A 20,870-nucleotide genomic window follows, 5' to 3' on the forward strand; every position below is an offset into this window, starting at 1 on the left:
ATACTTTTGTCAAAAAAATCCTCTGGTAAAAGTTGATTCAATTACTTTAGTTAAGTAAAAATTCAAACACCAGGCTCTGAAATTTACTCTAAGTAAGAAAGTAAAGTAAGAAAGTAAAAAATAGTTCTTTTAAGGATGTTTCTACCAGCAAGTTTTGCGAAAAGCTAACTCAACCTTGTGCTATATAAATACAATGAAAGTGTGGCGGGCTGTGCTTTGTGGCTCAGCTGCAGGGAAGGGGTGGAGCAGCGGGTTAAGGGTGTGGTGTCAGGGGGAGGCCGAACCACATAGCTGTCCTCCATCACCAGGTTATGCCTATTTCAGTGACTGAATCTACGCATCATCAGCTTAAATTCAAATGAATCCCTGCTATCCATTATATAACCCAGAAACACCGCATCCATAGTACACTAGTATAACACACTGTTCTTTACTTTAAATTGCAGTTACATCACAAAACAGAAAGCTAACCTGTTTATACTGCATTAAACTGCAGAGTATTTTCATGCAACCGTTCAATAACAAACAGTTTGTTATATATTAGTGTGTGTGCTGTCTCTAGTAGATACACTGTGCAACAAACTTCACACAATATGATATTTGCTGATATTTGTTGAGCAGACAGAAACATTGCATTTGATATTACCTGCCATGTCACTTCCTTTATGTTCCTCTTTTTTGGAACAAACTAAATGCTGGAGTCATTTTGCTATCTGGGTATACATTAAATATATGATTTTTTTTCTCTTCTCTTTAGGCTCAATTCAGTCTGATGTTCTAAGGTCTGCAGTCATGTTAAATAATAATAATGCCTTTTAAATGTCTCAAATCAAAAGTAACAAGCCTGTTTTGAAAATTTAAGGAAAAGAAAATACAGATATTTTTGTTAAATTGTAGGGAGTAAAAGTAAAAAGTTGTTAGAACAATAAATGTTGAGGTAAAGTACAGATAGCTAGGGATGGGAACAGAGTACTGGTTCTTGTAGAGAATCAGTTCCCAGTGGTTCACCTCCTTGGAATTGTTTGTTCCTGTCAATCGCCCTTATTGGTTTTACTTGCACTTGCAGCTGATTTCTGTCATGGTCTGGTGAGTCACAGTATTTTTCCACACCGTCTGCTCTCCTTTTCGGGGCGGAGCAGTCATCGCTCGCCCAAGTATAACCACCTGGAACTGAATTTGAGCTGTATTTAAGACCAGTGTTCTCCACCAGCCTTTGCTAGACTGTCTGCTAACCTAAGTTAGTTCATGGCTTCATGTGTCTCGTGTTTATTCATAGTTTTCATACCTACCTTTGCTCTCGTCCTCTCAGGTGTTCCCTGGAAAATCATTCATCCTCGCAATTTAATTATTCAAACTTGCTTTAATAAATAATAATAAAAAGAGGAAGTGTTTTACTGGTGATTCCTCAAGGTGGATAAACAAACACATGAACCAAATATCTCTAGAAACATCCCGTCTCAGAATTAAAAATAAATATGCTGATGCTAATAAAAACGATTTTATTACTTCTAGGGTGAATTATTGTAATTCGTTATTATCAGGTTGTTCTAAAAGTTCTTTGAAGAGCCTCTAGCCAGAAAAGTTACAGGATATTTCTATTGGATTCCTTTTATTGGCTCCCTGTTAAATCAAGAATTTAAAAATCCTCCTTACTTACAAGGTCTTGAACAATCAGGCCCAATCTTATCTTTAAAATCATAGCACCATATCACCCTAACGAAGCAGCTTGCTCTCAGACTGCAGGTTTACTTGTGGTTCCTAGAGTATTTAAAAGTAGAATGAGAGCAGAGCATACAGCTTTCAGCCCCCTCTTCTATGGAACCAGCTCCCAGCTTGGATTTGGGAGGCAGACACTATCTCTATTTTTAATATTAGGCTTAAAATGTTCCTTTTCAATAAAGCATATTAATTAGGGCTGGATCAGATAAACTCTGAACGAGGGATAATAAATCACATTTAGGCAGATGTTGTTGTGATTTGGCACTTTATAAATAAAACCAAATGGAACTAAAATGGTTGCACAATTGAGAAAGGTGAAATATTGTATAAAGAAACCATAAACATGTGAGAAGACATCTAAAAATAAATGTTCACAGGTAGAAACAACAGCCAGTCAGTTGTTTTATCTGAAATATTTCAATTCAGCACATCAAAATCTTTTAGTAGTTGGACACTGTGTCTTCAGTGTTGCTATTTTCTGAAAAACTGTTGAATACTGTTATTAGCAATAAGAACTCAGTTTCTACTCCAGTCTTCTATGGATGTCCTCTCTGTGACCTCAGTTTGGGCCTTGAGAAAACTCAAAGCTAGTATTTTCACATGTCACATCGAGTTATATGCTGGACTCCAGGCAACATCGAGATTTCTCTTTGAAAACAAAGAGCTTTCCAAAATCTGTTATGCGTAATCATAAACTACACAATGCAATCATCTCAATTCTCTTGAAAATGATCCAAGGTGTAAAAATCTGTATTTATTTGTTACAAAAGTGGAACAACTGTGCACAGTTCAAGTAGGAGTAGACTGCAGACACAAATCAATCAAAAAGTACAACAGGCTTTTTTGGTCATTAAATAGAAAGGCAACAAGTCATTTGTTTTGTGGAAATCAACTTTAGTTCTAACTGAAAATGTTCTCTAATAGTGTTTGGGGGGCATTTTTACTCAGAGCAGAAAGGCCCACACTAACTTTCAACATGTAGAACATATAACACAATATTAATAAGGAAGAAAATTTATCATTAACATTCATTCATTAGTAGAGATCTCACGAGTCGGTCCGCATCTTGCGGATCAAGCTGTTGTTTTACCCAACCAGTGGTGTAGACTTCTGTTAAAGCTCCAGTGATGTCTGCTAACTTATGAGGAGTGCTGAAGCTGCCTCTCTGATACAAGCCACAGCCTTCTGGATGTCTTCCTCTGTTTGTTCAATGGTGACCACCACTCTGATACTGGAGACACACAGGTGGAGCAGTGAGACACACTGAGACTGTGTAAAGGTAATGTTATTTAAACAAATTATTTCAATCAAATGTTTGAATGCTTCAAACAAAATCACCCTCAAATGAGACTTTAACTCATCAAATAATAAAGCACGTACAACCCCAACGGGTCATGGCAGATGGCTACCCCACGCTAAACCTGGTCCACCGCCAAAAAAGCTATGGACCATTGAGATACAAATGCATTAAAGTACTAAACAATGTTAAACCCCATGACAGAACTAATAATGTGCCAGGTGCATAGAAATGTAGGGTCTTTTACCTGGGAGGTGGAAGAAAGCGCTCCTCTTTTTCCAGACACCGAGCTAGGGTCAGAGCCACGTGTCTTTCCATACACTAAGACAGAAATCATAGAAACTCGATGAGAAACTAAACATATTTTATACAGTATTCCATCACGTGATCGATGGGAACTCGAAAGTGAATTATAAGAATGTTTTGGGCATAAGACAATACAGATACTAAAAACACTGTGTACTACTGATCAAATGATGAAAGCACTATGCAGTCGCATCCTATTACAATGTAGTCCCAGTCTTAACCATATACCATACTATTCACACAAGTAAATGGTAAATGGACTGATTCTTATATAGCGCTTTTCTACTCTCCCGGAGTACTCAAAGCGCTCTATACAACGTGCCTCATTCACCCATTCACACCCACTCATACAAGCACTTCTAAACACTGTTGGCCTTTAAAAAACCAAAAAAACCAAAACTATATTTGTGAAGTTATGGTACTATCTTGCTGTCATCTAAAATAATGTGCCAATGACATGTCCATACTTTTGCGTTTTGATGGGGACGCCCCTTAAACTTAACCCCATTGGGGATTAAGTGTAAGAAGGTAGTTACAGTGAATTGTTTCATTGTTTCTTGTGTATTTGTGCCTTAGTGGCAGGTTTTACAGTGAAAATTGTTTTATTGTTTTCTGCAACAACCTGACTTGTTGTCTGCAAAATGCACACAAGTACAGGGTACTTGCGCCTTATTCGCAGGTCGTGTTATAAAGTGTTACCGGATTTCATCTTGACTTTGACACTCTGTCTGAAGTTATATATGAAATCCCACAGAGGTCTCCAAAAACTTTAAATAACAGTTTCAGTGTGCGTCTGATTGAATCATCTGGTACTGTTAGACTTACATAATCGACAACTGAACGGAGCTGCTTCATGTCAGATTCCCTGGAACCAGAACTTCTCTCTAGCTCCAAGTGAAGAGCTGGGGCCACTGGAACTCCAGCTAACTTTAGACCTGGTGTTCTGTTTCACATAGAAAATAAAGCAAACATATACCAAAACACAATTTATTATGGACACTGTAAAGGAAGACAAAGCCAGAGCATAATTTGAATGTAAGCCTATGTGTTTCCTCTATGTGTGAAAGGCTGTAGTGTCTGGGGATGCAAATAATGATGCTGAATCAGAAACCTGATGTGGAGGGACACCTCCCCCACCTACAGAAGGAAAAAAAGAAATCATCATAAACACAAACATACCCTTGTAAAGCGTTGTAGACATGTTTGCACTTTTCTCTGAGGACTCGAAAAACATCTGCAAAACAGAAGAAATTCTTTTTACAAAAATTCTAATGATAATGTATTTTTCCGGAGCTGGAGTGGATGAGAACAGATTGTGTACCTGGGTCCTCCTCCATGATGTTGAGAGCCTCGATAGCAGCAGCAGCCAGCATGGGAGGCAGAGAGGCAGAGAAACAGTAGCCTTGACCTGAGAGACGCTACAAAATACATAAAAATAAAAAAAAAAGTTTTACTAAATCATATCTTCATGATTAACGTGCTAAAATTGATCACCTTAAAAATACCTATCGATTAATGGAATAACAAACCAGCAGTCCTGGCCCATATCAGTATAATTTCAGCTTACGTTTCCCCAGATTCACTTCACTCAGCTAGGTGTAATGACTGAGGTCTGAGTTTACAGTTAGGCCTAGAAACTGTTGGCACCTTATTAAATGTGTCTTTAAACATTTCCCAAAAGATTTGAGAACACATCCACAATGAAAGTAGTTTACTTTTGTTTCATATTAAAATATTATAAATGTTCATATTTTCTATCATAAAATTCGACCAATTGAGATGGAATGAGAGGAGAGACACCATCCTGTTCTCGGTGCTCGCTTCAAAAGCCTCCATCTCTACTTCACCTATTAAGACAGCAAAGCTTCATAATAGAAGAGTTCTGGTGCTTAACCGGCCTTCTTGCAGTCCAGACTTTTCACCAATTAAAAACACTTCGCAAAGTCACAGCAACTGGTCTCCTCAGTTCACAGACATTTGTGGCGCTGCTACACAGTAGGGGTGATGTGGGCCGCGAGTTTGAGACCCCTACTCTATAAAATATGATTAAAATATGGGTCAATGAGATTTGCAAATCATTGCATTCTGTTTTTATTTAAATTGTACTTCAGTATAAAATGTAACTAGGCGTGTAAATAAGTGAAACGTTACAAAAAAGCAACAGATATATACTAGATATAATGATTTGTCAAGCATTTGATTAATCACTAATCTTGACAACGACATGTAAAAATGCTGGCTGATTATCTGATGATGCATTACAAGACAGACTCCCAACACGGCTGTTACAGTACCTGGTGGTCGATGACAAAGGAGCGGCCGCAGCAGAAACCTCCGATGGAAGCCAGAGCATTTTCCATGTTAGCACTTATCAGGTCAATGTCATCTATCTGCAAGAAACACAGTTTTTTCATTTTGCTAAGATAGATTTAAAATGAAGCAATCAAAGTGCAATTTAATGACAAACTGTCATATTTGTTTTAAAAAGTTAAATAAAAACAGATTTTCTTCATTTTTGTCACTACAAATTTCACTTTAAGTATTCTACACATTTTATTTTTGCATCATTGTGAAATAAAACTATACACCACTCAAAACTGTCACTAGCTGTCTTTTGCAATGTGAAGTTTATTATTAGTCCCTCTGCAAAATACAACAAAATAAAAGTTTTTGTTATATTTTAACAAGTCAATTCTGAGCAACTGATGCATCTATTGATCTGTCGTGATTCACTCCCTTTTCTTACCACTAAAATGAAAGTTTGAGACTTTTATCTTTAATAGCTTTTGAGACATTCGTGTTCAAACATTGCCTCAGATTTCAATGTGGGAGGAAACTGCCTGAAAGTAGGCTGACAGAACATTTTTCAAAACTGCTCTGTCAACCGCACACACACACACACGCACGCACACCAGATACTTGGACCACAACATTTTTATGGCAATCAGAAAATGGTTGAGCAGAAGGCCCACATTAGATTCACTAATCTAAATGAAGCAGGCTATCATTAGACCTAGACAAACATCTACAGGCCTACTAAAGAAAGTTCAGAAGCTTTAAGTGTGGCTGTAACCGACTGGTACACCACGGTACGCCAAAGTGCTAGAAGACAGCTAAAATGGATGGCTGCATAACGTTTCCCTTTGCAAGCAAAACCCCTTCATAACATACAGCCAAGTCAAGAATACTGGCGAAGAAGAGGTCCACATAAATGAGGAGACACACATTTCTTTCCTTTCTTTTTTTCGTTAGTGCAAATCACTAGTCTGCTAACCAAAGATTCAGATATTGCCATTAACAAAAATTAGTCCGAAAGGATTGTGCATTTGTGCAAGCTCAATGTAATGGTAAATCTTACAAAGCTTTACAACAAATAAAATTCAGCATTTGATCGTGTCCATAGATTCCAGACGTTACATAGCCATTGTCTGCAAAGAAACCTTCTATTTTATTTATATTTCAATCACTTTTATTTATTTGATTGCATCAGCTGACCTAGACTAGTTTGACTATGGTAAAGCTACCAAGAGAGAAAGATAATAACACATTTTGAATCAGCTGTTAAACTGTTTACTGCCAGTATTAAGTATTTTTGCATTTCAAGCTAAACTACTCACATTGACCCCAAAGTGTTCTGTGACTCCTCGGCCATGGTCTCCCAAAACACCAAATGACATGCTCTCCTCAAGAAAGATCCGCACCTTGTATTTGTACTTGAGTTTTACCTGGAAGTTAGAAAAACATAAAAAACAAAACATAAAGTCAATAAATGGCAAAAGTATCTATGTGTACACTATCTGGTATAATCAAGAAATCAAGCGAGTGGTGAATGATTTAGTCTACTGTAGTAGACGGACATCAGCTCAACTACAGAAGGTGAACGATGTTAAGCCATAATATTTGCCTGTGCTTTGGTGGGGTTTTTTAACTTTTTTCTGCAAAACAAGCAAAATTAAATTGGAAACAAAATTGTTTTCCATTTACCAGTTCAGGCAGAGGACAGATATCTGCAGTGTTGATGTAGAGCCCCTCCACTACAATGAACTTCCGGGTCACTCGAGCTTTGCGAGGATTCTGCAAGAGAAACATTCTTATTTGGAGATTTTTTAAAAAACCCAATGAAAATAGCGAGAATGTAGAAGCATTTAACATCCTGTACCACCTGTAACACCATTACAGCACATTTGTGACACTTGAGTTTCTCAAACGGTCCTAACCTTCAGGTCCTCTAGCTCCTGCTCCTTAAGCAACCTCTCCAAGTCCTCCATGTCATTGTGTTTGAAGTACTTGATTAAGCTGCGGGATGCCTGAAGACCTTTTTGTATAGCGAAACAGGCTGCTTCATCTCTGAAAGGAAACAAAAGAGAAAACATTAAACTATGGAACCAAAATATCCCACACTTGGAGTCAGTCAGACTTACACATGGTAGGTAAATCAGTCTGTGCAAACAAAATCTGACTGACAATCACTTCATCCAGTCCATCAACATGTCTATGAAACCCCACCCCTACAAGACTCCTCAAACAATTCTTAACAGTAACTACTGCCTTTCAGTATTATCAGTTTATTTTTAATAACAGGTTACATATTACAGGTTTTTAATGTGGTTAAACCATTACTTAAAAAGCTCTTACATAATCCAGCTTTATTCAAATATAGATCAATTTCACAGACCAAAACCTAGTGAAGCTTAATAATCGTCTTATGGCCTCTGGCAGTGGCCTGAAAACGGCTTGTCCTGTTACACCTCAGTGCCGCATTCAACCGTTGATCACAACAGTTTACAGAGACTAGAATACACTGTTAGCTATAAAGGCAAAACACTGTGCTGTTGTCTGACAGATTAAAATTTGTACATTTAAAGAAGAAGTCTCCTTCACATACAGAAGTTAGTCTTGGAGTTCTACAGAAAACTTTATGTTAGACATGCTTTTCTTAGGCAATTTATTTAAAAAACAATTTACACATTTCTGTTGCTGTACAGATGATACCCAGTTATTATCATCTAAAATGTTATCCAAAAGTTTTGAGCAGCCCATGATTTGAATGATTTGACTTTTTTTTAAAAATTATTTTGTTTGATCATATTAGTTCCTCAAAAAGCCCACCCTCGGCCTGGTGGTAATTATTCATTTTTTCATCTAAAAACACTCCTCTTTTATTGATTGACCTGTTACATGTAGCTCTGGCTCATGTTTACGTGTAACTACCGTAATTGTCGGGCTATAAGCCGCTACTTTTTGCACAAGCTTTGAACCCTGCGGCTTTTAGTCAGGTGCGGCTTTTCTATGGATTGTTCATGATTTTTGTCATATCGTAAGACGATTTGTTTTGTTTGTTCCGCTGTTGTACGGCACTACGTTGCCTGGCGGAAGGGCATGTGATCAGACACACAGTATCTGGGTTCAAGAGTGGTATGTTGGTCACGTGTCCATCCGCCAGGCAACATAGTGCCGTACAAGTAGCGCGAAAAACAAACTTCAAATTAACGCTACGCGTTCAGCGGGAGTCGTGGATGACGAGCGGCGATAAACTTGCGAAAAGCAAGTTATGCTCAACTCCACCGGTGAAATCTGACAGCGTGGAAAAGTGTGAAAACATCCATGATCACCAACGGATTTCGAAGGGCTGGACTGCTGCATGATGGAGAGGAGGACACCGCCACGGCCCTTCTGAGGGTGTTCGACTCTGACACTGACAACGAGGATTTCTTTGGTTTTGTAAGTGACAACGAAGGAGAGAAGCTGAGAGTGGATGACGTAGCCATCCTGAGCCTGTTCGTATCCGACACTGGAGAAGAGGACTTTGGTGGTTTTAGTGCGCAGGAAGATGGTGGTGAATGACTGACTTTTCTTCTTGTTAAAGCCGTGTCACTGCACCTGAGCCTAAAAGGTAGTCTGAATCTATTTTTCTGGTGTGCTGCAGGTTATTGTTATGTACTACATTTGTTACTCATTTATGAAGCACAGTACATGTTTCGTACTTGTAATTACCGCTACTTGTACATATACCTAAAAAGTTGTGCAAATATGTACCCATAACTTGTTTTTTCAAAATATTAATAAAAGTGATGTCTCCAAACAGCCATCTCTTTCCTGACAATTCCCTTTGTGCATATTCTCTTACATATGATAAGTCAACATTGAAACACCTGCGGCTTTTGGTCAGGTGCGGCTAATGTATGTACAAAACAGGATTTTCCCCTGATTTTAGCTTGTGCGGCTAATATTCAGGTGCGCTTTGTAGTCCGGGAAATACGGTAGTTTCTGTGGATGGTATTACACTGACCTCCAGTAACACTTTGAGGAGTCTTAGGGGTGTTTTCTTGTCTAGGATGTGTTCTTCCATATTCACATTAAACTAGTATGTAGGAGACTGCTCTAACACCTCTATTTAAAGCTTTCATTTGAATCACAATGTCACAGTAAGGGTACTAATACGGACTAGAAAGACACCTTAGACATGTTTCCTATTTTAGTTTCTTTTTGAGTCCCTGTTAAATCCAGAACTTAAAATCTCTGTCCTCACAAAGGCCACATAAAATAAACAAAACTAAAGCTAACTGAAGATTGGTTTAATTGAGTGAGGGGTGTTATATTGGTATACATATTATGAGAAACAACACTCACACAAAGATGATGTCACCCCTCTTGGAGTAGGCAGGTATTGCACTAGCAATAGTCGCAAAGCCATATGAATAAAGAATAGCCTCTTCAGTTTTCATGAATTTGGAGAGACGGCTTTCCAGCTCCAGGTGAACATCTGGGGGCAAGGAAACATAACATTAGTTACTAATTGGTTACATTTTTTAGATGTCACTTACCATTACCTTTAGTATTTCTGAGTTTTTAGTGGATGTGGTTTAATCAGAGGTAAAAAACTACTGCACTTTGAAAGAAAGACTGTCAAGACACCAAACAACAGTATGATTTTAAATATTTGTGCTTGACTGAGAAAAGTCTCAGTTCATCACTTAGCATTAGATACATTCACTTGCTTATCCCTTGACAGCTTAACAAGGCTCATTAAAAAATACGATAAGGCTGTCTATCCCATTTATCATGGCAGAAAGACTTAAGGATAATGACAAAATTATAATACCAAGAGAAAATCTGAGAAACTGGAAAACTCCAGTGAACTTAATAAGATATAGTTGGATATATAGTTGCGCGAGTGACTCAAACTATGGTTTGAGTGAATGTTTCTTGGTGTGTGAAAGAAGTTGCTGCGGTGATGGAAAGTAAATGTCCATACTAAGGTAGAATGAGTATGACTATTGGTATTTGCTTTACTACTGTGGTTTCACTAATTCATTTGAATTAACTTGTTGCATGATCTGATGATTGAGTCATTAGGTCTTTTTCCAAAATTATCCTCCTTGTATTATCCCTAGACGGCTGGAATTTCGATTGCAAATCAACAGCTAACATATAAATGCTTAAGCTAACATAACGTAACTAATGTCATGCCCCGTAGTAATTAGGCTACTCAGAAGCCATCCTAATATTTCGGTCTTTGTCGTTTCAAAAAAATATAATGTTAAAATCTCAAATAAATAGTCTGACACCCCCCTCCTTGAATCGCTACCTTATCGTGGTGGAGGGGTTTGTGTGTCCCAGGGATCCCAGGGGCTATGTTGTCTGGGGGCTTTTGCCCCCTGGTAGGGTCTCCCATGGCAAACTGGCCCTGGGTGAGGGACCAGACAAAGAGCGATTCATAAGACCCTTATGAAAAGGACACCGAGGGAACAGTTTACCCTGCCCGGGATAGGGTTTACCCTGTTTACCCTGCCCCGCCCTGGAGCCAGGCCCGGGGAGGGTGCCCGAGGGCGAGCGTCTGGTGGCCGGGCCTTAGTCCATGGGGCCCGGCCGGGCACAGCCCGAAGAGGAGACATGGGCCCATCCTCCCGCAGGCCCACCACCCGCAGGAGGCGCCATAGGGGTCGGGTGCATTGTGTGCCAGGTGGCGGCCAGGAGAGGAGGCCCTGGCGGACTGACCCCCGGCTGCCAAGACTGGCAATAGGGACATGGAATGTCACCTCTCTGGTGGGGAAGGAGCCTGAGTTAGTGCGTGAGGTTGAGAGGTACCGGCTAGATATAGTCGGGCTCACCTCTACGCATGGCTTGGGCTCTGGAACCAGTCTCCTGGAGAGGGGCTGGACTCTGTCTCAGTCTGGAGTTGCCCCTGGTGAGAGGCGGCGGGCTGGGGTGGGTATTCTAATATCCCCTCGGCTTGCTGCCGGTACGTTGGGGTTTTTCCCGGTGGACGAGAGGGTTTGTTCCCTGCGCCTTAGGGTCTGGGAACGGGTCCTGACTGTCATCTGCGCTTATGCGCCGAGTGGCAGTTCAGAGTACCCAGCCTTCTTAGAGTCCCTGAGGGGGGGGGGAGGGTGCTGGAGGGTGCTCCACCTGGAGACTCTGTTGTCCTGCTGGGAGACTTCAATGCTCACGTGGGTAACAACAGCGAGACCTGGAGGGGCGTGATTGGGAGGAACGGCCTCCCTGATCTGAACCCGAGCGGTGCTTTGTTATTGGACTTCTGTGCTAATCACAGTTTGGCCATAACGAACACCCTGTTCGAACATAAGAGTGTCCATAAGTGCACGTGGCACCATGACGCTCTAGGCCGTAGGTCGATGATCGATTTTGTAATCGTATCAGCAGACCTGCGACCATATGTTCTGGACACTCGGGTAAAGAGAGGGGCTGAGCTGTCAACTGATCACCACCTGGTGGTGAGTTGGATCAGGTGGCGGGGGAGGACGCTGGACAGACCTGGTGCACCTAAACGCGTAGTGAGGGTGTGCTGGGAACGTCTAGCAGAGGCCCCAGTCCGCGAGATCTTCAACGCACACCTCCGGCAGAGCTTCAACAGCATTCCGAGGGAGACTGGGGACATTGAGTCCGAATGGACCATGTTCAGCGTCTCCATTGCTGAAGCTGCTGCACTGAGCTGCGGCTGCAAGGTGGTTGGTGCCTGCCGTGGTGGTAATCCCCGAACCAAATGGTGGACACCAGAGGTGAAGGGAGCCACCAGGCTGAAGAAGGAGTCCTATCGGGCTTGGTTAGCCTGTGGGACTCCGGAGGCAGCCGACAGGTATCGACAGGCCAAGCGGAATGCGGCTCGGGCAGTGGCTGAAGCAAAAACTCGGGTGTGGGAGGAGTTCGGAGAGGCCATGGAAAAAGACTTTCGGACTGCCTCGAAGAGATTCTGGCAAACCGTCAGACGTCTCAGGAGGGGAAAGCGGTGCTATACCTGCACTGTGTATAGTGCTGGCGGAGCGCTGCTGACGTCGACTGAGAAAATTGTCAGGCGGTGGAAGGAATACTTCGAGGACCTCCTTAATCCCACTGACACGTCTTCCGAGGAGGAAGCAGAGTCTGGGGATGAGGGGAATGACCCGCCAATTTCCGGGGGCGAGGTCACTGAGGCAGTTAAACAACTCCTTGGTGGCAGAGCCCCTGGTGTTGATGAGGTCCGCCCCGAGTTCCTGAAGGCTCTGGACATTGTAGGGCTGTCCTGGTTGACACGCCTCTGCAATGTTGCGTGGAGATCAGGGGCAGTACCTGTGGACTGGCAGACCGGGGTGGTGGTCCCCATCTTTAAGAAGGGGGACCGGAGGGTGTGTTCCAACTACAGGGGGATCACACTCCTCAGCCTCCCTGGGAAAGTCTATGCCAGGGTGCTGGAAAGGAGAGTTCGTCCGTTAGTCGAACCTCGGATACAGGAGGAACAATGCGGTTTTCGTCCTGGTCGCGGAACACTGGACCAGCTCTTTATCCTCTCCAGGATACTTGAGGGTGCATGGGAGTTTGCCCAACCAGTCTACATGTGTTTTGTGGACTTGGAGAAGGCATTCGACCGTGTCCCTCGGGGTGTCCTGTGGGAGGTGTTGCGGGAATATGGGGTGTCTGGCCCATTCGATCCCTATACAACCGTTGCAAGAGCTTGGTTCGCATTGCCGGCAATAAGTCGGACTCGTTCCCGGTGGGTGATAGGCTCCGCCAGGGCTGCCCTTTGTCTCCGGTTCTGTTCATAATTTTTATGGACAGAATTTCTAGGCGCAGCCAAGTGGCGGAGGGCTTTCGCTTTGGTGGCCTCAGAATCTCATCTCTGATTTTTGCAGATGATGTGGTTCTGTTGGCTTCATCGGGTGAGGGCCTCCAGCTCGCACTGGAACGGTTCGCAGCCGAGTGTGAAGCAGCGGGAATGAGGATCAGCACCTCCAAATCTGAGGCCATGGTTCTCAGCCGGAAAAGGGTGGAGTGCCCACTCCGGGTCGGGGATGAGTTCCTGCCCCAAGTGGAGGAGTTCAAGTATCTCGGGGTCTTGTTCGCGAGTGATGGGAGAAGGGAGCCGGAGATCAACAGACGGATTGGGGCTGCAGCTGCAGTAATGCGGACGCTGCACCGGTCCGTCGTGGTGAAGAGGGAGCTGAGTGTAAAAGCGAAGCTCTCAATTTACCGGTCAATCTACGTCCCTACCCTCACCTATGGCCACGAGCTGTGGGTAGTGACCGAAAGAACGAGATCGCGGATACAAGCGGCAGAAATGAGCTTCCTCCGAAGGGTGGCTGGCCTCTCCCCTAGAGATAGGGTGAGAAGTTTGGCCATCCGGGAGGGGCTCAGAGTAGAGCAGCTGCTGCTCCACATCGAAAGGAGCCAGCTGAGGTGGTTCGGGCATCTGACAAGGATGCCCCCTGGGCGCCTCCTGGGTGAGGTGTTCCAGGCATGTCCCACCGGGAGGAGGCCCCGGGGCAGACCCAGGACACGCTGGAGAGATTATATCTCTCGGCTGGCCTGGGAACGCCTTGGTATTCCCCCGGATAAGCTGGAGGAGGTGGCTGGGGAGAGGGAGGTCTGGGCCTCTTTGCTTAGGCTGCTGCCCCCGCGACCCGGCCCCGGATAAAGCGGATGAAGATGGATGGATAGTCTGACACCAATATGTCACAGATTTAAAAACGATCTTCAGTTTTCGTGTTTGCAACATCTTCTGAAAACCTGACCTCTGACTTTAAGGTCAATCCAATCTAAGACTTCTAAGAAATGGTGTCAATTTAAAAATCCTTACAAAAGCGGGTGGCCATGCCGCTCAGTCGTTTAAGGCTGAGCTATAACTGCAGAAAATAAGTTGTCCTATAGTTAACCCTTGAGGTAAGCCAAATTTCTGTATAAATGGGTTTGATTTCTCTGACAACACATCGTTTTATGTCAGCAAGATATTCATTCAAACCAAGAAAAGAATAAATTAAGGGTATATTTAGGAAATAATTAGATTATCAAAGAGTTTAATTACTTTTCTTACAAGTGTAGCTTAACATCAAATGGTGGAATGTTAATAGAAGATAAAAGTACCCCATCAGCCTTTTACAGCTGAGGGGTGAAAAGCTAAACTCACCAAAGGTCCCATAGAAGCCTCTTGGACCACAAGTGCCCACACCATATTTCTTCAGTGATGCCAAAGCCTTTTGCTGTAATGAAAAATTAGCTTATAATTCTAAAATTAGAACAAATTCAAGTTTTAATAAAACTCATTGACTGAGGCATACTGTCGATGTCACACTGTGTTTGTGCATAATTCAAAGAATTATTTTTGCTAGCAATAATACAACTTAATAGTTGCTTCTGATAAAAACTGCACTGCCCACTGGGCAAGTCATTCACTGGGCGACCTAGCTGTGTGTGTGGCTGTTTTAAATGAGGGGTTTTCCCTTCAGAACATAAATGTTGCCTAGATAAAGATTTAGCTATAACAGTAAATGGATAATTTAGCACATTAGAGGAAGAACATATCGTACTGAAATTACAAGGTTGCCTTTCAATAATAAATACCGACCTTAACCCGCTCATTATCAAGGAGACCCAGGAAGTTGAACGATGCAAAGTTTATGCAGTCTTTTCCATTGATTGTGATTTTGTGGCTGGGAGGTCTGTAACAGAAATTTTACATTTGAATCTTTATTTTATCATCTTACATACTCAAGGCACAAATCAGATATTTACAAAAATCGGATATTTTCATTTTCATCCAAGCTGTCAAGATGTAATTTAAGCTCGGATTGATTTTTTTTTTTCCCTTTTACTTTTTCTCGAGTATATGAAAAACATTATCATTTAGTTTGAGATCAAGTAAGTGACTCAGTCATTTACAAGTATTCAATTTTTGCCTGAATAAGCCCTTGGCCTGCTTTTGTGAAGGTCATTTAGCTGAATCTCAAATGCTACACCCTTCGTATTATCCTGCTACTATCAGCAGTCACACAGCAGTTTTAGATATTATATAACAAAGACTAACCCGGGCTTCCTGTTCTCGAGCGTAAGCAGTGGTTTACACTTTGTTTTAAATCTTCATTCATTATAGTGACTTTTGATTATAGACATTGGCAAAGATATGATCTCTACATCGAGTATACTATTTGAATAGATAGTGTCATGTTTTTTCTTAACCAAGTAAAGACTTCTCCAATGATGCTCTTCATCTTCTGTGGTCTTTTAGACATTTCCGTCTGTCTGAGCTTGACCAGTTAACTCCTTGTTTGTATGAATGTGCTAAATAACTGATTTGGCCACTTTAAATTTTTGGATATCTACCTGATAGATTTATTTGGGGTTTTCAGCTTAGGCATCTCTTGATACAACTGCCTATTACTTACAGTTGTTCCTTACTTCCCTGCCTGTTTTTATTGTCTTTTTGATATAGCCCTGTTAAAATCTTGTACCATTTCTGATGGGTATGTTTAGCAACTTAATTTTAGCCTCTTACACTTGCATAAGCTTTGGACTGCATATTCAAAGCACCTATGATCACCATTTGTGGAAAGGCAAAAAGATAAAAACTATCTTTGTCCAACTGCTTGTGGACTTGCCTAGCAGATTACCCATAATTATATTAAAGAACTTTATTTTTCTTAAGAGTATCAATGAAAAATCTTTAAAAGTAATTAGGGAGAGATGTTTCTCAAGATCCCAGAGCAACTGCCAAGACACTACTGAATCACTTAGCCAAGTCAAAAATTGTAGTCTTAAAAAAGGCAATCACTTGAACCCTGAACATAAATGGACTGTAGATCAAGAAAACCCCTGCTTCTGCAGAAGAAACATCTTCAAGCTAGACTGACACATGCTAAAGATAACCTGGAGAAAGGTTAATCACACTGGAAGTACATCCTCTGGTCAGATGACTAAGGTCTTTTCCAGAAGACCATAAAAGAGTTTGAGAGATCTGCCAAAAACAATGGGATGGGATTGCTTAGTAGATAAGTGCAGGACTGCTTGAAAACAAATGAAACTGTCACTAGGCTGTCATCCAGCTAAAAAGAAAAAAAATTAACTACCGGTATTAGCATTTTGGGTGGGATAATTCTGTTGGCAAATTAATGTAAGCATGCAAACTAAAACTAGTATATTTGGAAAAGTCATGCTAATCCTGGTTCAGAGGAAAAAAACGAATAATATTATTTTCACAGGGGGGCTAATATTTCTTTCGTCATCTGACTCTTATAGACATTTTGATTTAGTGAATACTTAAAACCTGTAAATAAAGCAGTGAGGTAACAGAGTGTTTACCCTGTGACAACATCATAGTTGAGGGTGGGATAGTCTTTGGAAACGGGAGGAACTAGCGCCTCTGGCTGCCATTCCTCAATCAGTTCCTCCTTTTCCTGTAATGTAGAATCATGTGAGAAGAGTTTGGTAACAAAAAATAATACTGTTTGATTTTCACCGCACGGTTTACCTTCTCTGTCAGTTTATACGTCTCATGAAGTTTGTAGGTCTTAGAGAATAGAAGCCTAATTATCCACAATATGAGGATTCCCTCCAAAATAAGGTGGTAAGCAGGAGCCTGAGGGGGGGGGAAAAAAATACTTGTTTTTGAAACATGCTCCAAAAAATGCATTTTTACACAGGAAAGAATTAAAATAAGTGGAAACATTTCAGAAACATTGCAAATGCCTGAATGAAATTTAAATGCAACATAAACAACTAAGCTGTAGAGAACTTAATACATCCATCAGATAGCTGTATAAAATCCCACCTCTAAATCTTTGAATTCCTGTTTTCAGTCGCATTGCCACAAGTGTACAAAAAGCAAGTGCCTAGCCAAGAAATGGGCCTTTTCAAACATTTACAAAAGAATGGGTTGCTCTAACGAGATTACTGAATTTGAGCATGGTACTGTAATATGATGTAGCAATTAAGTTTGTGAAATTTCTTGCCTCTGAGATATTCCATAACTAATTGTAATCGGTATTAGTGCAGAGTAGTAATGTTTATAATTCAAAGAAATTTAGCTGCGACGCTGCAGACCATGTGAAGTTCTAGAGCGGTAGTGCTAAGTGCTAAGGCACACCACTTGTAAAAGTTGAGCATTCCAAACCTCCTCTTAGCACATGAACTGTGCATCAGGAACTTCATGGCATTTATTTCCACAGCCAAGCATCTCTTATAAATGTAGTTGGCCCAATACTTTTTGATGTAGTAAAAGAGGACTTGTAAGGGGTAAGTGTAACAGAGTAGGATGCTGACCAGGAGGATGAGGAAGAAGAGGAAGAACTGAAATGGCAGTAAAAACAAGTTCAGCACTGTTGAACACTCATGTCTTCAACCCAATCATGCTGGCTGCACCACCATGTGCAAGGTTACAAAAATTAAGAGGAACACAATCAGCTAAAACAACAGTGAGGTCCAAAGCATACTGCTGCATTTTTACTAGGGTTTCAACAAATAAAACAACTCAATTATAAAAAATCCTCAACACAAATGTTTTGCTCCGATGCTTCGTTTAATACATGGCACTGTAGTGTGCAGTTGTTACCATGTAAACGCGAGCTTTTCACCCATGTTTGTGACTAAAAATAGACTTGCAATAGGAACATATCTAAGAACAAGCATATGAATACGTAGTATGAAGACATTAAGCCTACGCAGCCCCCAATTTTTCAACACAAAGACTTATAACACAACAGCAGCAGTGATAAAGTCAGGAAGAGTGAAATAAAACGTTTTTCTAGTGTTCAAAACAGCAGTGCTGCTCTTGTAATTGCCATTGAAACCTTTACTGGGAAAGGGTAGTGGTCCTTAATGAAAGCACCTGATCAACAAACTCTGACATGAAGAAAAGTGAAATTTCTAGCTTCTCCATCCACCACTGTTTGCTTTATACAGCGAGAAGCTACAGTAAAGCTGCAGAAATTATATTAAAATATGCAGATGAACTGTTAACTTAGTCTGACACATGTTTAAATTAGGCAGCCTGTTGAAGGCTGATGGCAGCCGTCCCACTTTCTATCGCAGTGACAACTGCAGCAAGCAGGGGGAGTCAGTTGACAGTTAACAGCTGAAATGTCCTATGTCCAAAATTAATGTCTTATGTTGGACACTGAATTATTATTAACATTCTTTATTAACCTCATACACCATCATAACAGAAAATTAAAGATATGAAGATGTGACAAACTAAGGATGAGGATACTTGCATGTCCAAGACAAGTCAACATTTTTCTAACTGCCTAGATTGGGAATAATAATAATAATGATGATGATGATGGATTGGATTTATATAGCGCTTTTCAAGGCACCCAAAGCGCTTTACAATGCCACTATTCAGTCACTCTCACATTCATACACTGGTGAAGGCAAGCTACAGTTGTAGCTACAGCTGCCCTGGGGCAGACTGACAGAAGCGAGGCTGCCATATCACGCCATCGGCCCCTCTGGCCAACACCAGTAGGCGGTAGGGTAAAGTGTCTTGCCCAAGGACACAACGACCAGGACAGAGAGCCCAGGGATCGAACCGGCGACCTTCCAGTTACAGATACACTTCCCAACCCCCTGAGCCATGGACGCCTTAAATCTAGAGCCTAACTGAAAGAGGCAACAATTCACAAATACAGCCAATTTAAAATCAACAATTAATGTAGCTTGCATGAATGGACTGATTCTTATATAGTGCTTTTCTACTCTCTCTGAGAACTCAAAGTGCTTTATACAACATCCCACACTCACCCATTCACACAAGCACTTTCTTTTATGCTTTAAGTTCTTTCTATCTATAAGCATTCACACACTCAAAGTAACTTGGGGTTAATATTTGCCCAAGGATACTTGGCATGCAAACTGGGGCAACCTTCTGATTAGTAAGTGACCTGCTCTACCTCCTGAACTACAGCCACCCCACAGGACCATGCAAACTTCCACAGAAAGGCCACAGCTGGCTCTTATTCAAATCCAGAGCCTTCCTCTGAAGTGATAGAACTAACCACTGTTCTACTTGTCATTGCTTAAAAAATGTAACATGGACACTTGTGAATAGTTGAAGAGATCTCAAAGATAAAGTCTGCTCCTACTTCATTCCATCATGACAGTGCCCTACCAAATGACGGAAGAGACGCCCTGTACACACACAAGTAGCCGATCACTCTGATAAGTTTCCCCGATCACTAACCAAAAACGTGAAGGAAGACAGAAATCTACAGTCAGACCACAAGAGTAATTCTAACAATAATAATATTAATAATAATAAAACAGCCAATCATAGCACTGATAAACAAAAGCTACAACACCTCCAAAAGTTGATTCTGTTCATCTGGACGTAGCGTTTTGTGAACAGAATCAACTTTTGGAGATTTACTTACCTGGATGATTGAGCATGCATCAAGACGTTAAAAAGCTACAACAGTTAGCCTGACATCGCCAGCATAGTTTGAAGCTCTTATCGTAGCAGCTCTATCGTACTATGTGCATTTAGAAACTTAACTCCAGCGCTGTAGCTCACCTAATGTGTAAGCAGTAGCTAGCTACTACATACTTCCTTGATGAGTTACTTCTTCGCTGAACAGCTACGGGCTAAGCCTTTCATCGGGTCGTAACCGAGAACTTTACAGTTAACAACCTGGGACAAATTTTACAGCACCAACGTATAGCCAAGCATAAGAAAAATCGAGTAAACGTCAGGGAATAATTCGGCCCAACAACTGAGGAAAAGAAACACTTACCTCATAAAACGCCTGGACCATTTCCACCAACACCCATTGCTGTCCGGTCGCCATGTTTGACTTCCTAAAACGTCACTCGCAATCACGCCACACCCCTATTACGTCACCCACCACTGCTACTGTCCTTATCTCACGATAATGACTTTATTTTTATATTTCTTAAAAAAAAATAAAATTAAATAATTAAACCACCCAAGTATAATTGCACAGCTTTTTATTATAATAAAAATAAAAAATAAAAACTCTTACTCTATGCAATACTGTACTAAATGCCACTTTAAATCTTGTACTGCTCTAAAAATTTGCACTGCTGCTCACTCTTGCCACTTTATCTCATGTGCAATCACGTTGTCCGACCCCACCTCAATACATGAATACTGAGGTAAGGTGGTCCATCAATACATTTCTATTTTCTTTTATTTCTTGGAACTGTAATTTTAGTGTTATATTGCATTATAATTTTAACTTGCAGTGCTATATTGTACTATGCTGCTGAGAGACTTGTCTTCTGCTCCTCTAACACATTTCATTGCAATGTTGACCCTGTGCTAACT

General features: G+C 41.3%; 1 protein-coding gene across 1 annotated transcript; it reads right to left on the bottom strand.

Moving 5' to 3' along the window:
- Window positions 1–1,967: 1,967 nt before the first annotated feature.
- Window positions 1,968–20,430, bottom strand: sptlc1 (serine palmitoyltransferase, long chain base subunit 1). Its single transcript, XM_085280560.1, has 15 exons — window positions 20,317–20,430; window positions 17,058–17,165; window positions 16,889–16,983; window positions 15,159–15,252; window positions 14,721–14,793; window positions 9,953–10,085; window positions 7,540–7,669; window positions 7,307–7,396; window positions 6,940–7,047; window positions 5,617–5,712; window positions 4,644–4,740; window positions 4,502–4,556; window positions 4,148–4,265; window positions 3,264–3,337; window positions 1,968–2,950 (listed from the first exon to the last, which is right to left on the bottom strand). Exons 1-15 carry the CDS (start codon window positions 20,368–20,370, stop codon window positions 2,854–2,856), a joined length of 1,422 nt encoding a protein of 473 aa, XP_085136686.1. The 5' UTR covers window positions 20,371–20,430; the 3' UTR covers window positions 1,968–2,853.
- Window positions 20,431–20,870: the final 440 nt, after the last annotated feature.

Source organism: Mchenga conophoros, linkage group LG7, assembly GCF_057382185.1.
Source record: "Mchenga conophoros isolate Kocher_MC1m ecotype Shallow Benthic linkage group LG7, M_conophoros_male_GT1.1, whole genome shotgun sequence".
NCBI lineage: Eukaryota > Metazoa > Chordata > Actinopteri > Cichliformes > Cichlidae > Mchenga > Mchenga conophoros.

Bases quoted from the DNA above. Each gene is read 5' to 3' on its own strand.
- sptlc1 (XM_085280560.1), bottom strand. From the start codon at position 20,370: ATGGCGACCGGACAGCAATGGGTGTTGGTGGAAATGGTCCAGGCGTTT. The intron at 17,166-20,316 runs GTAAGTGTTTCT...CCCCCCCCTCAG, and splicing joins TGGTCCAGGCGTTTTATGAG to GCTCCTGCTTACCACCTTAT. The intron at 7,048-7,306 runs GTAAATGGAAAA...TCTAACTTCCAG, and splicing joins TCTGTCCTCTGCCTGAACTG to GTAAAACTCAAGTACAAATA.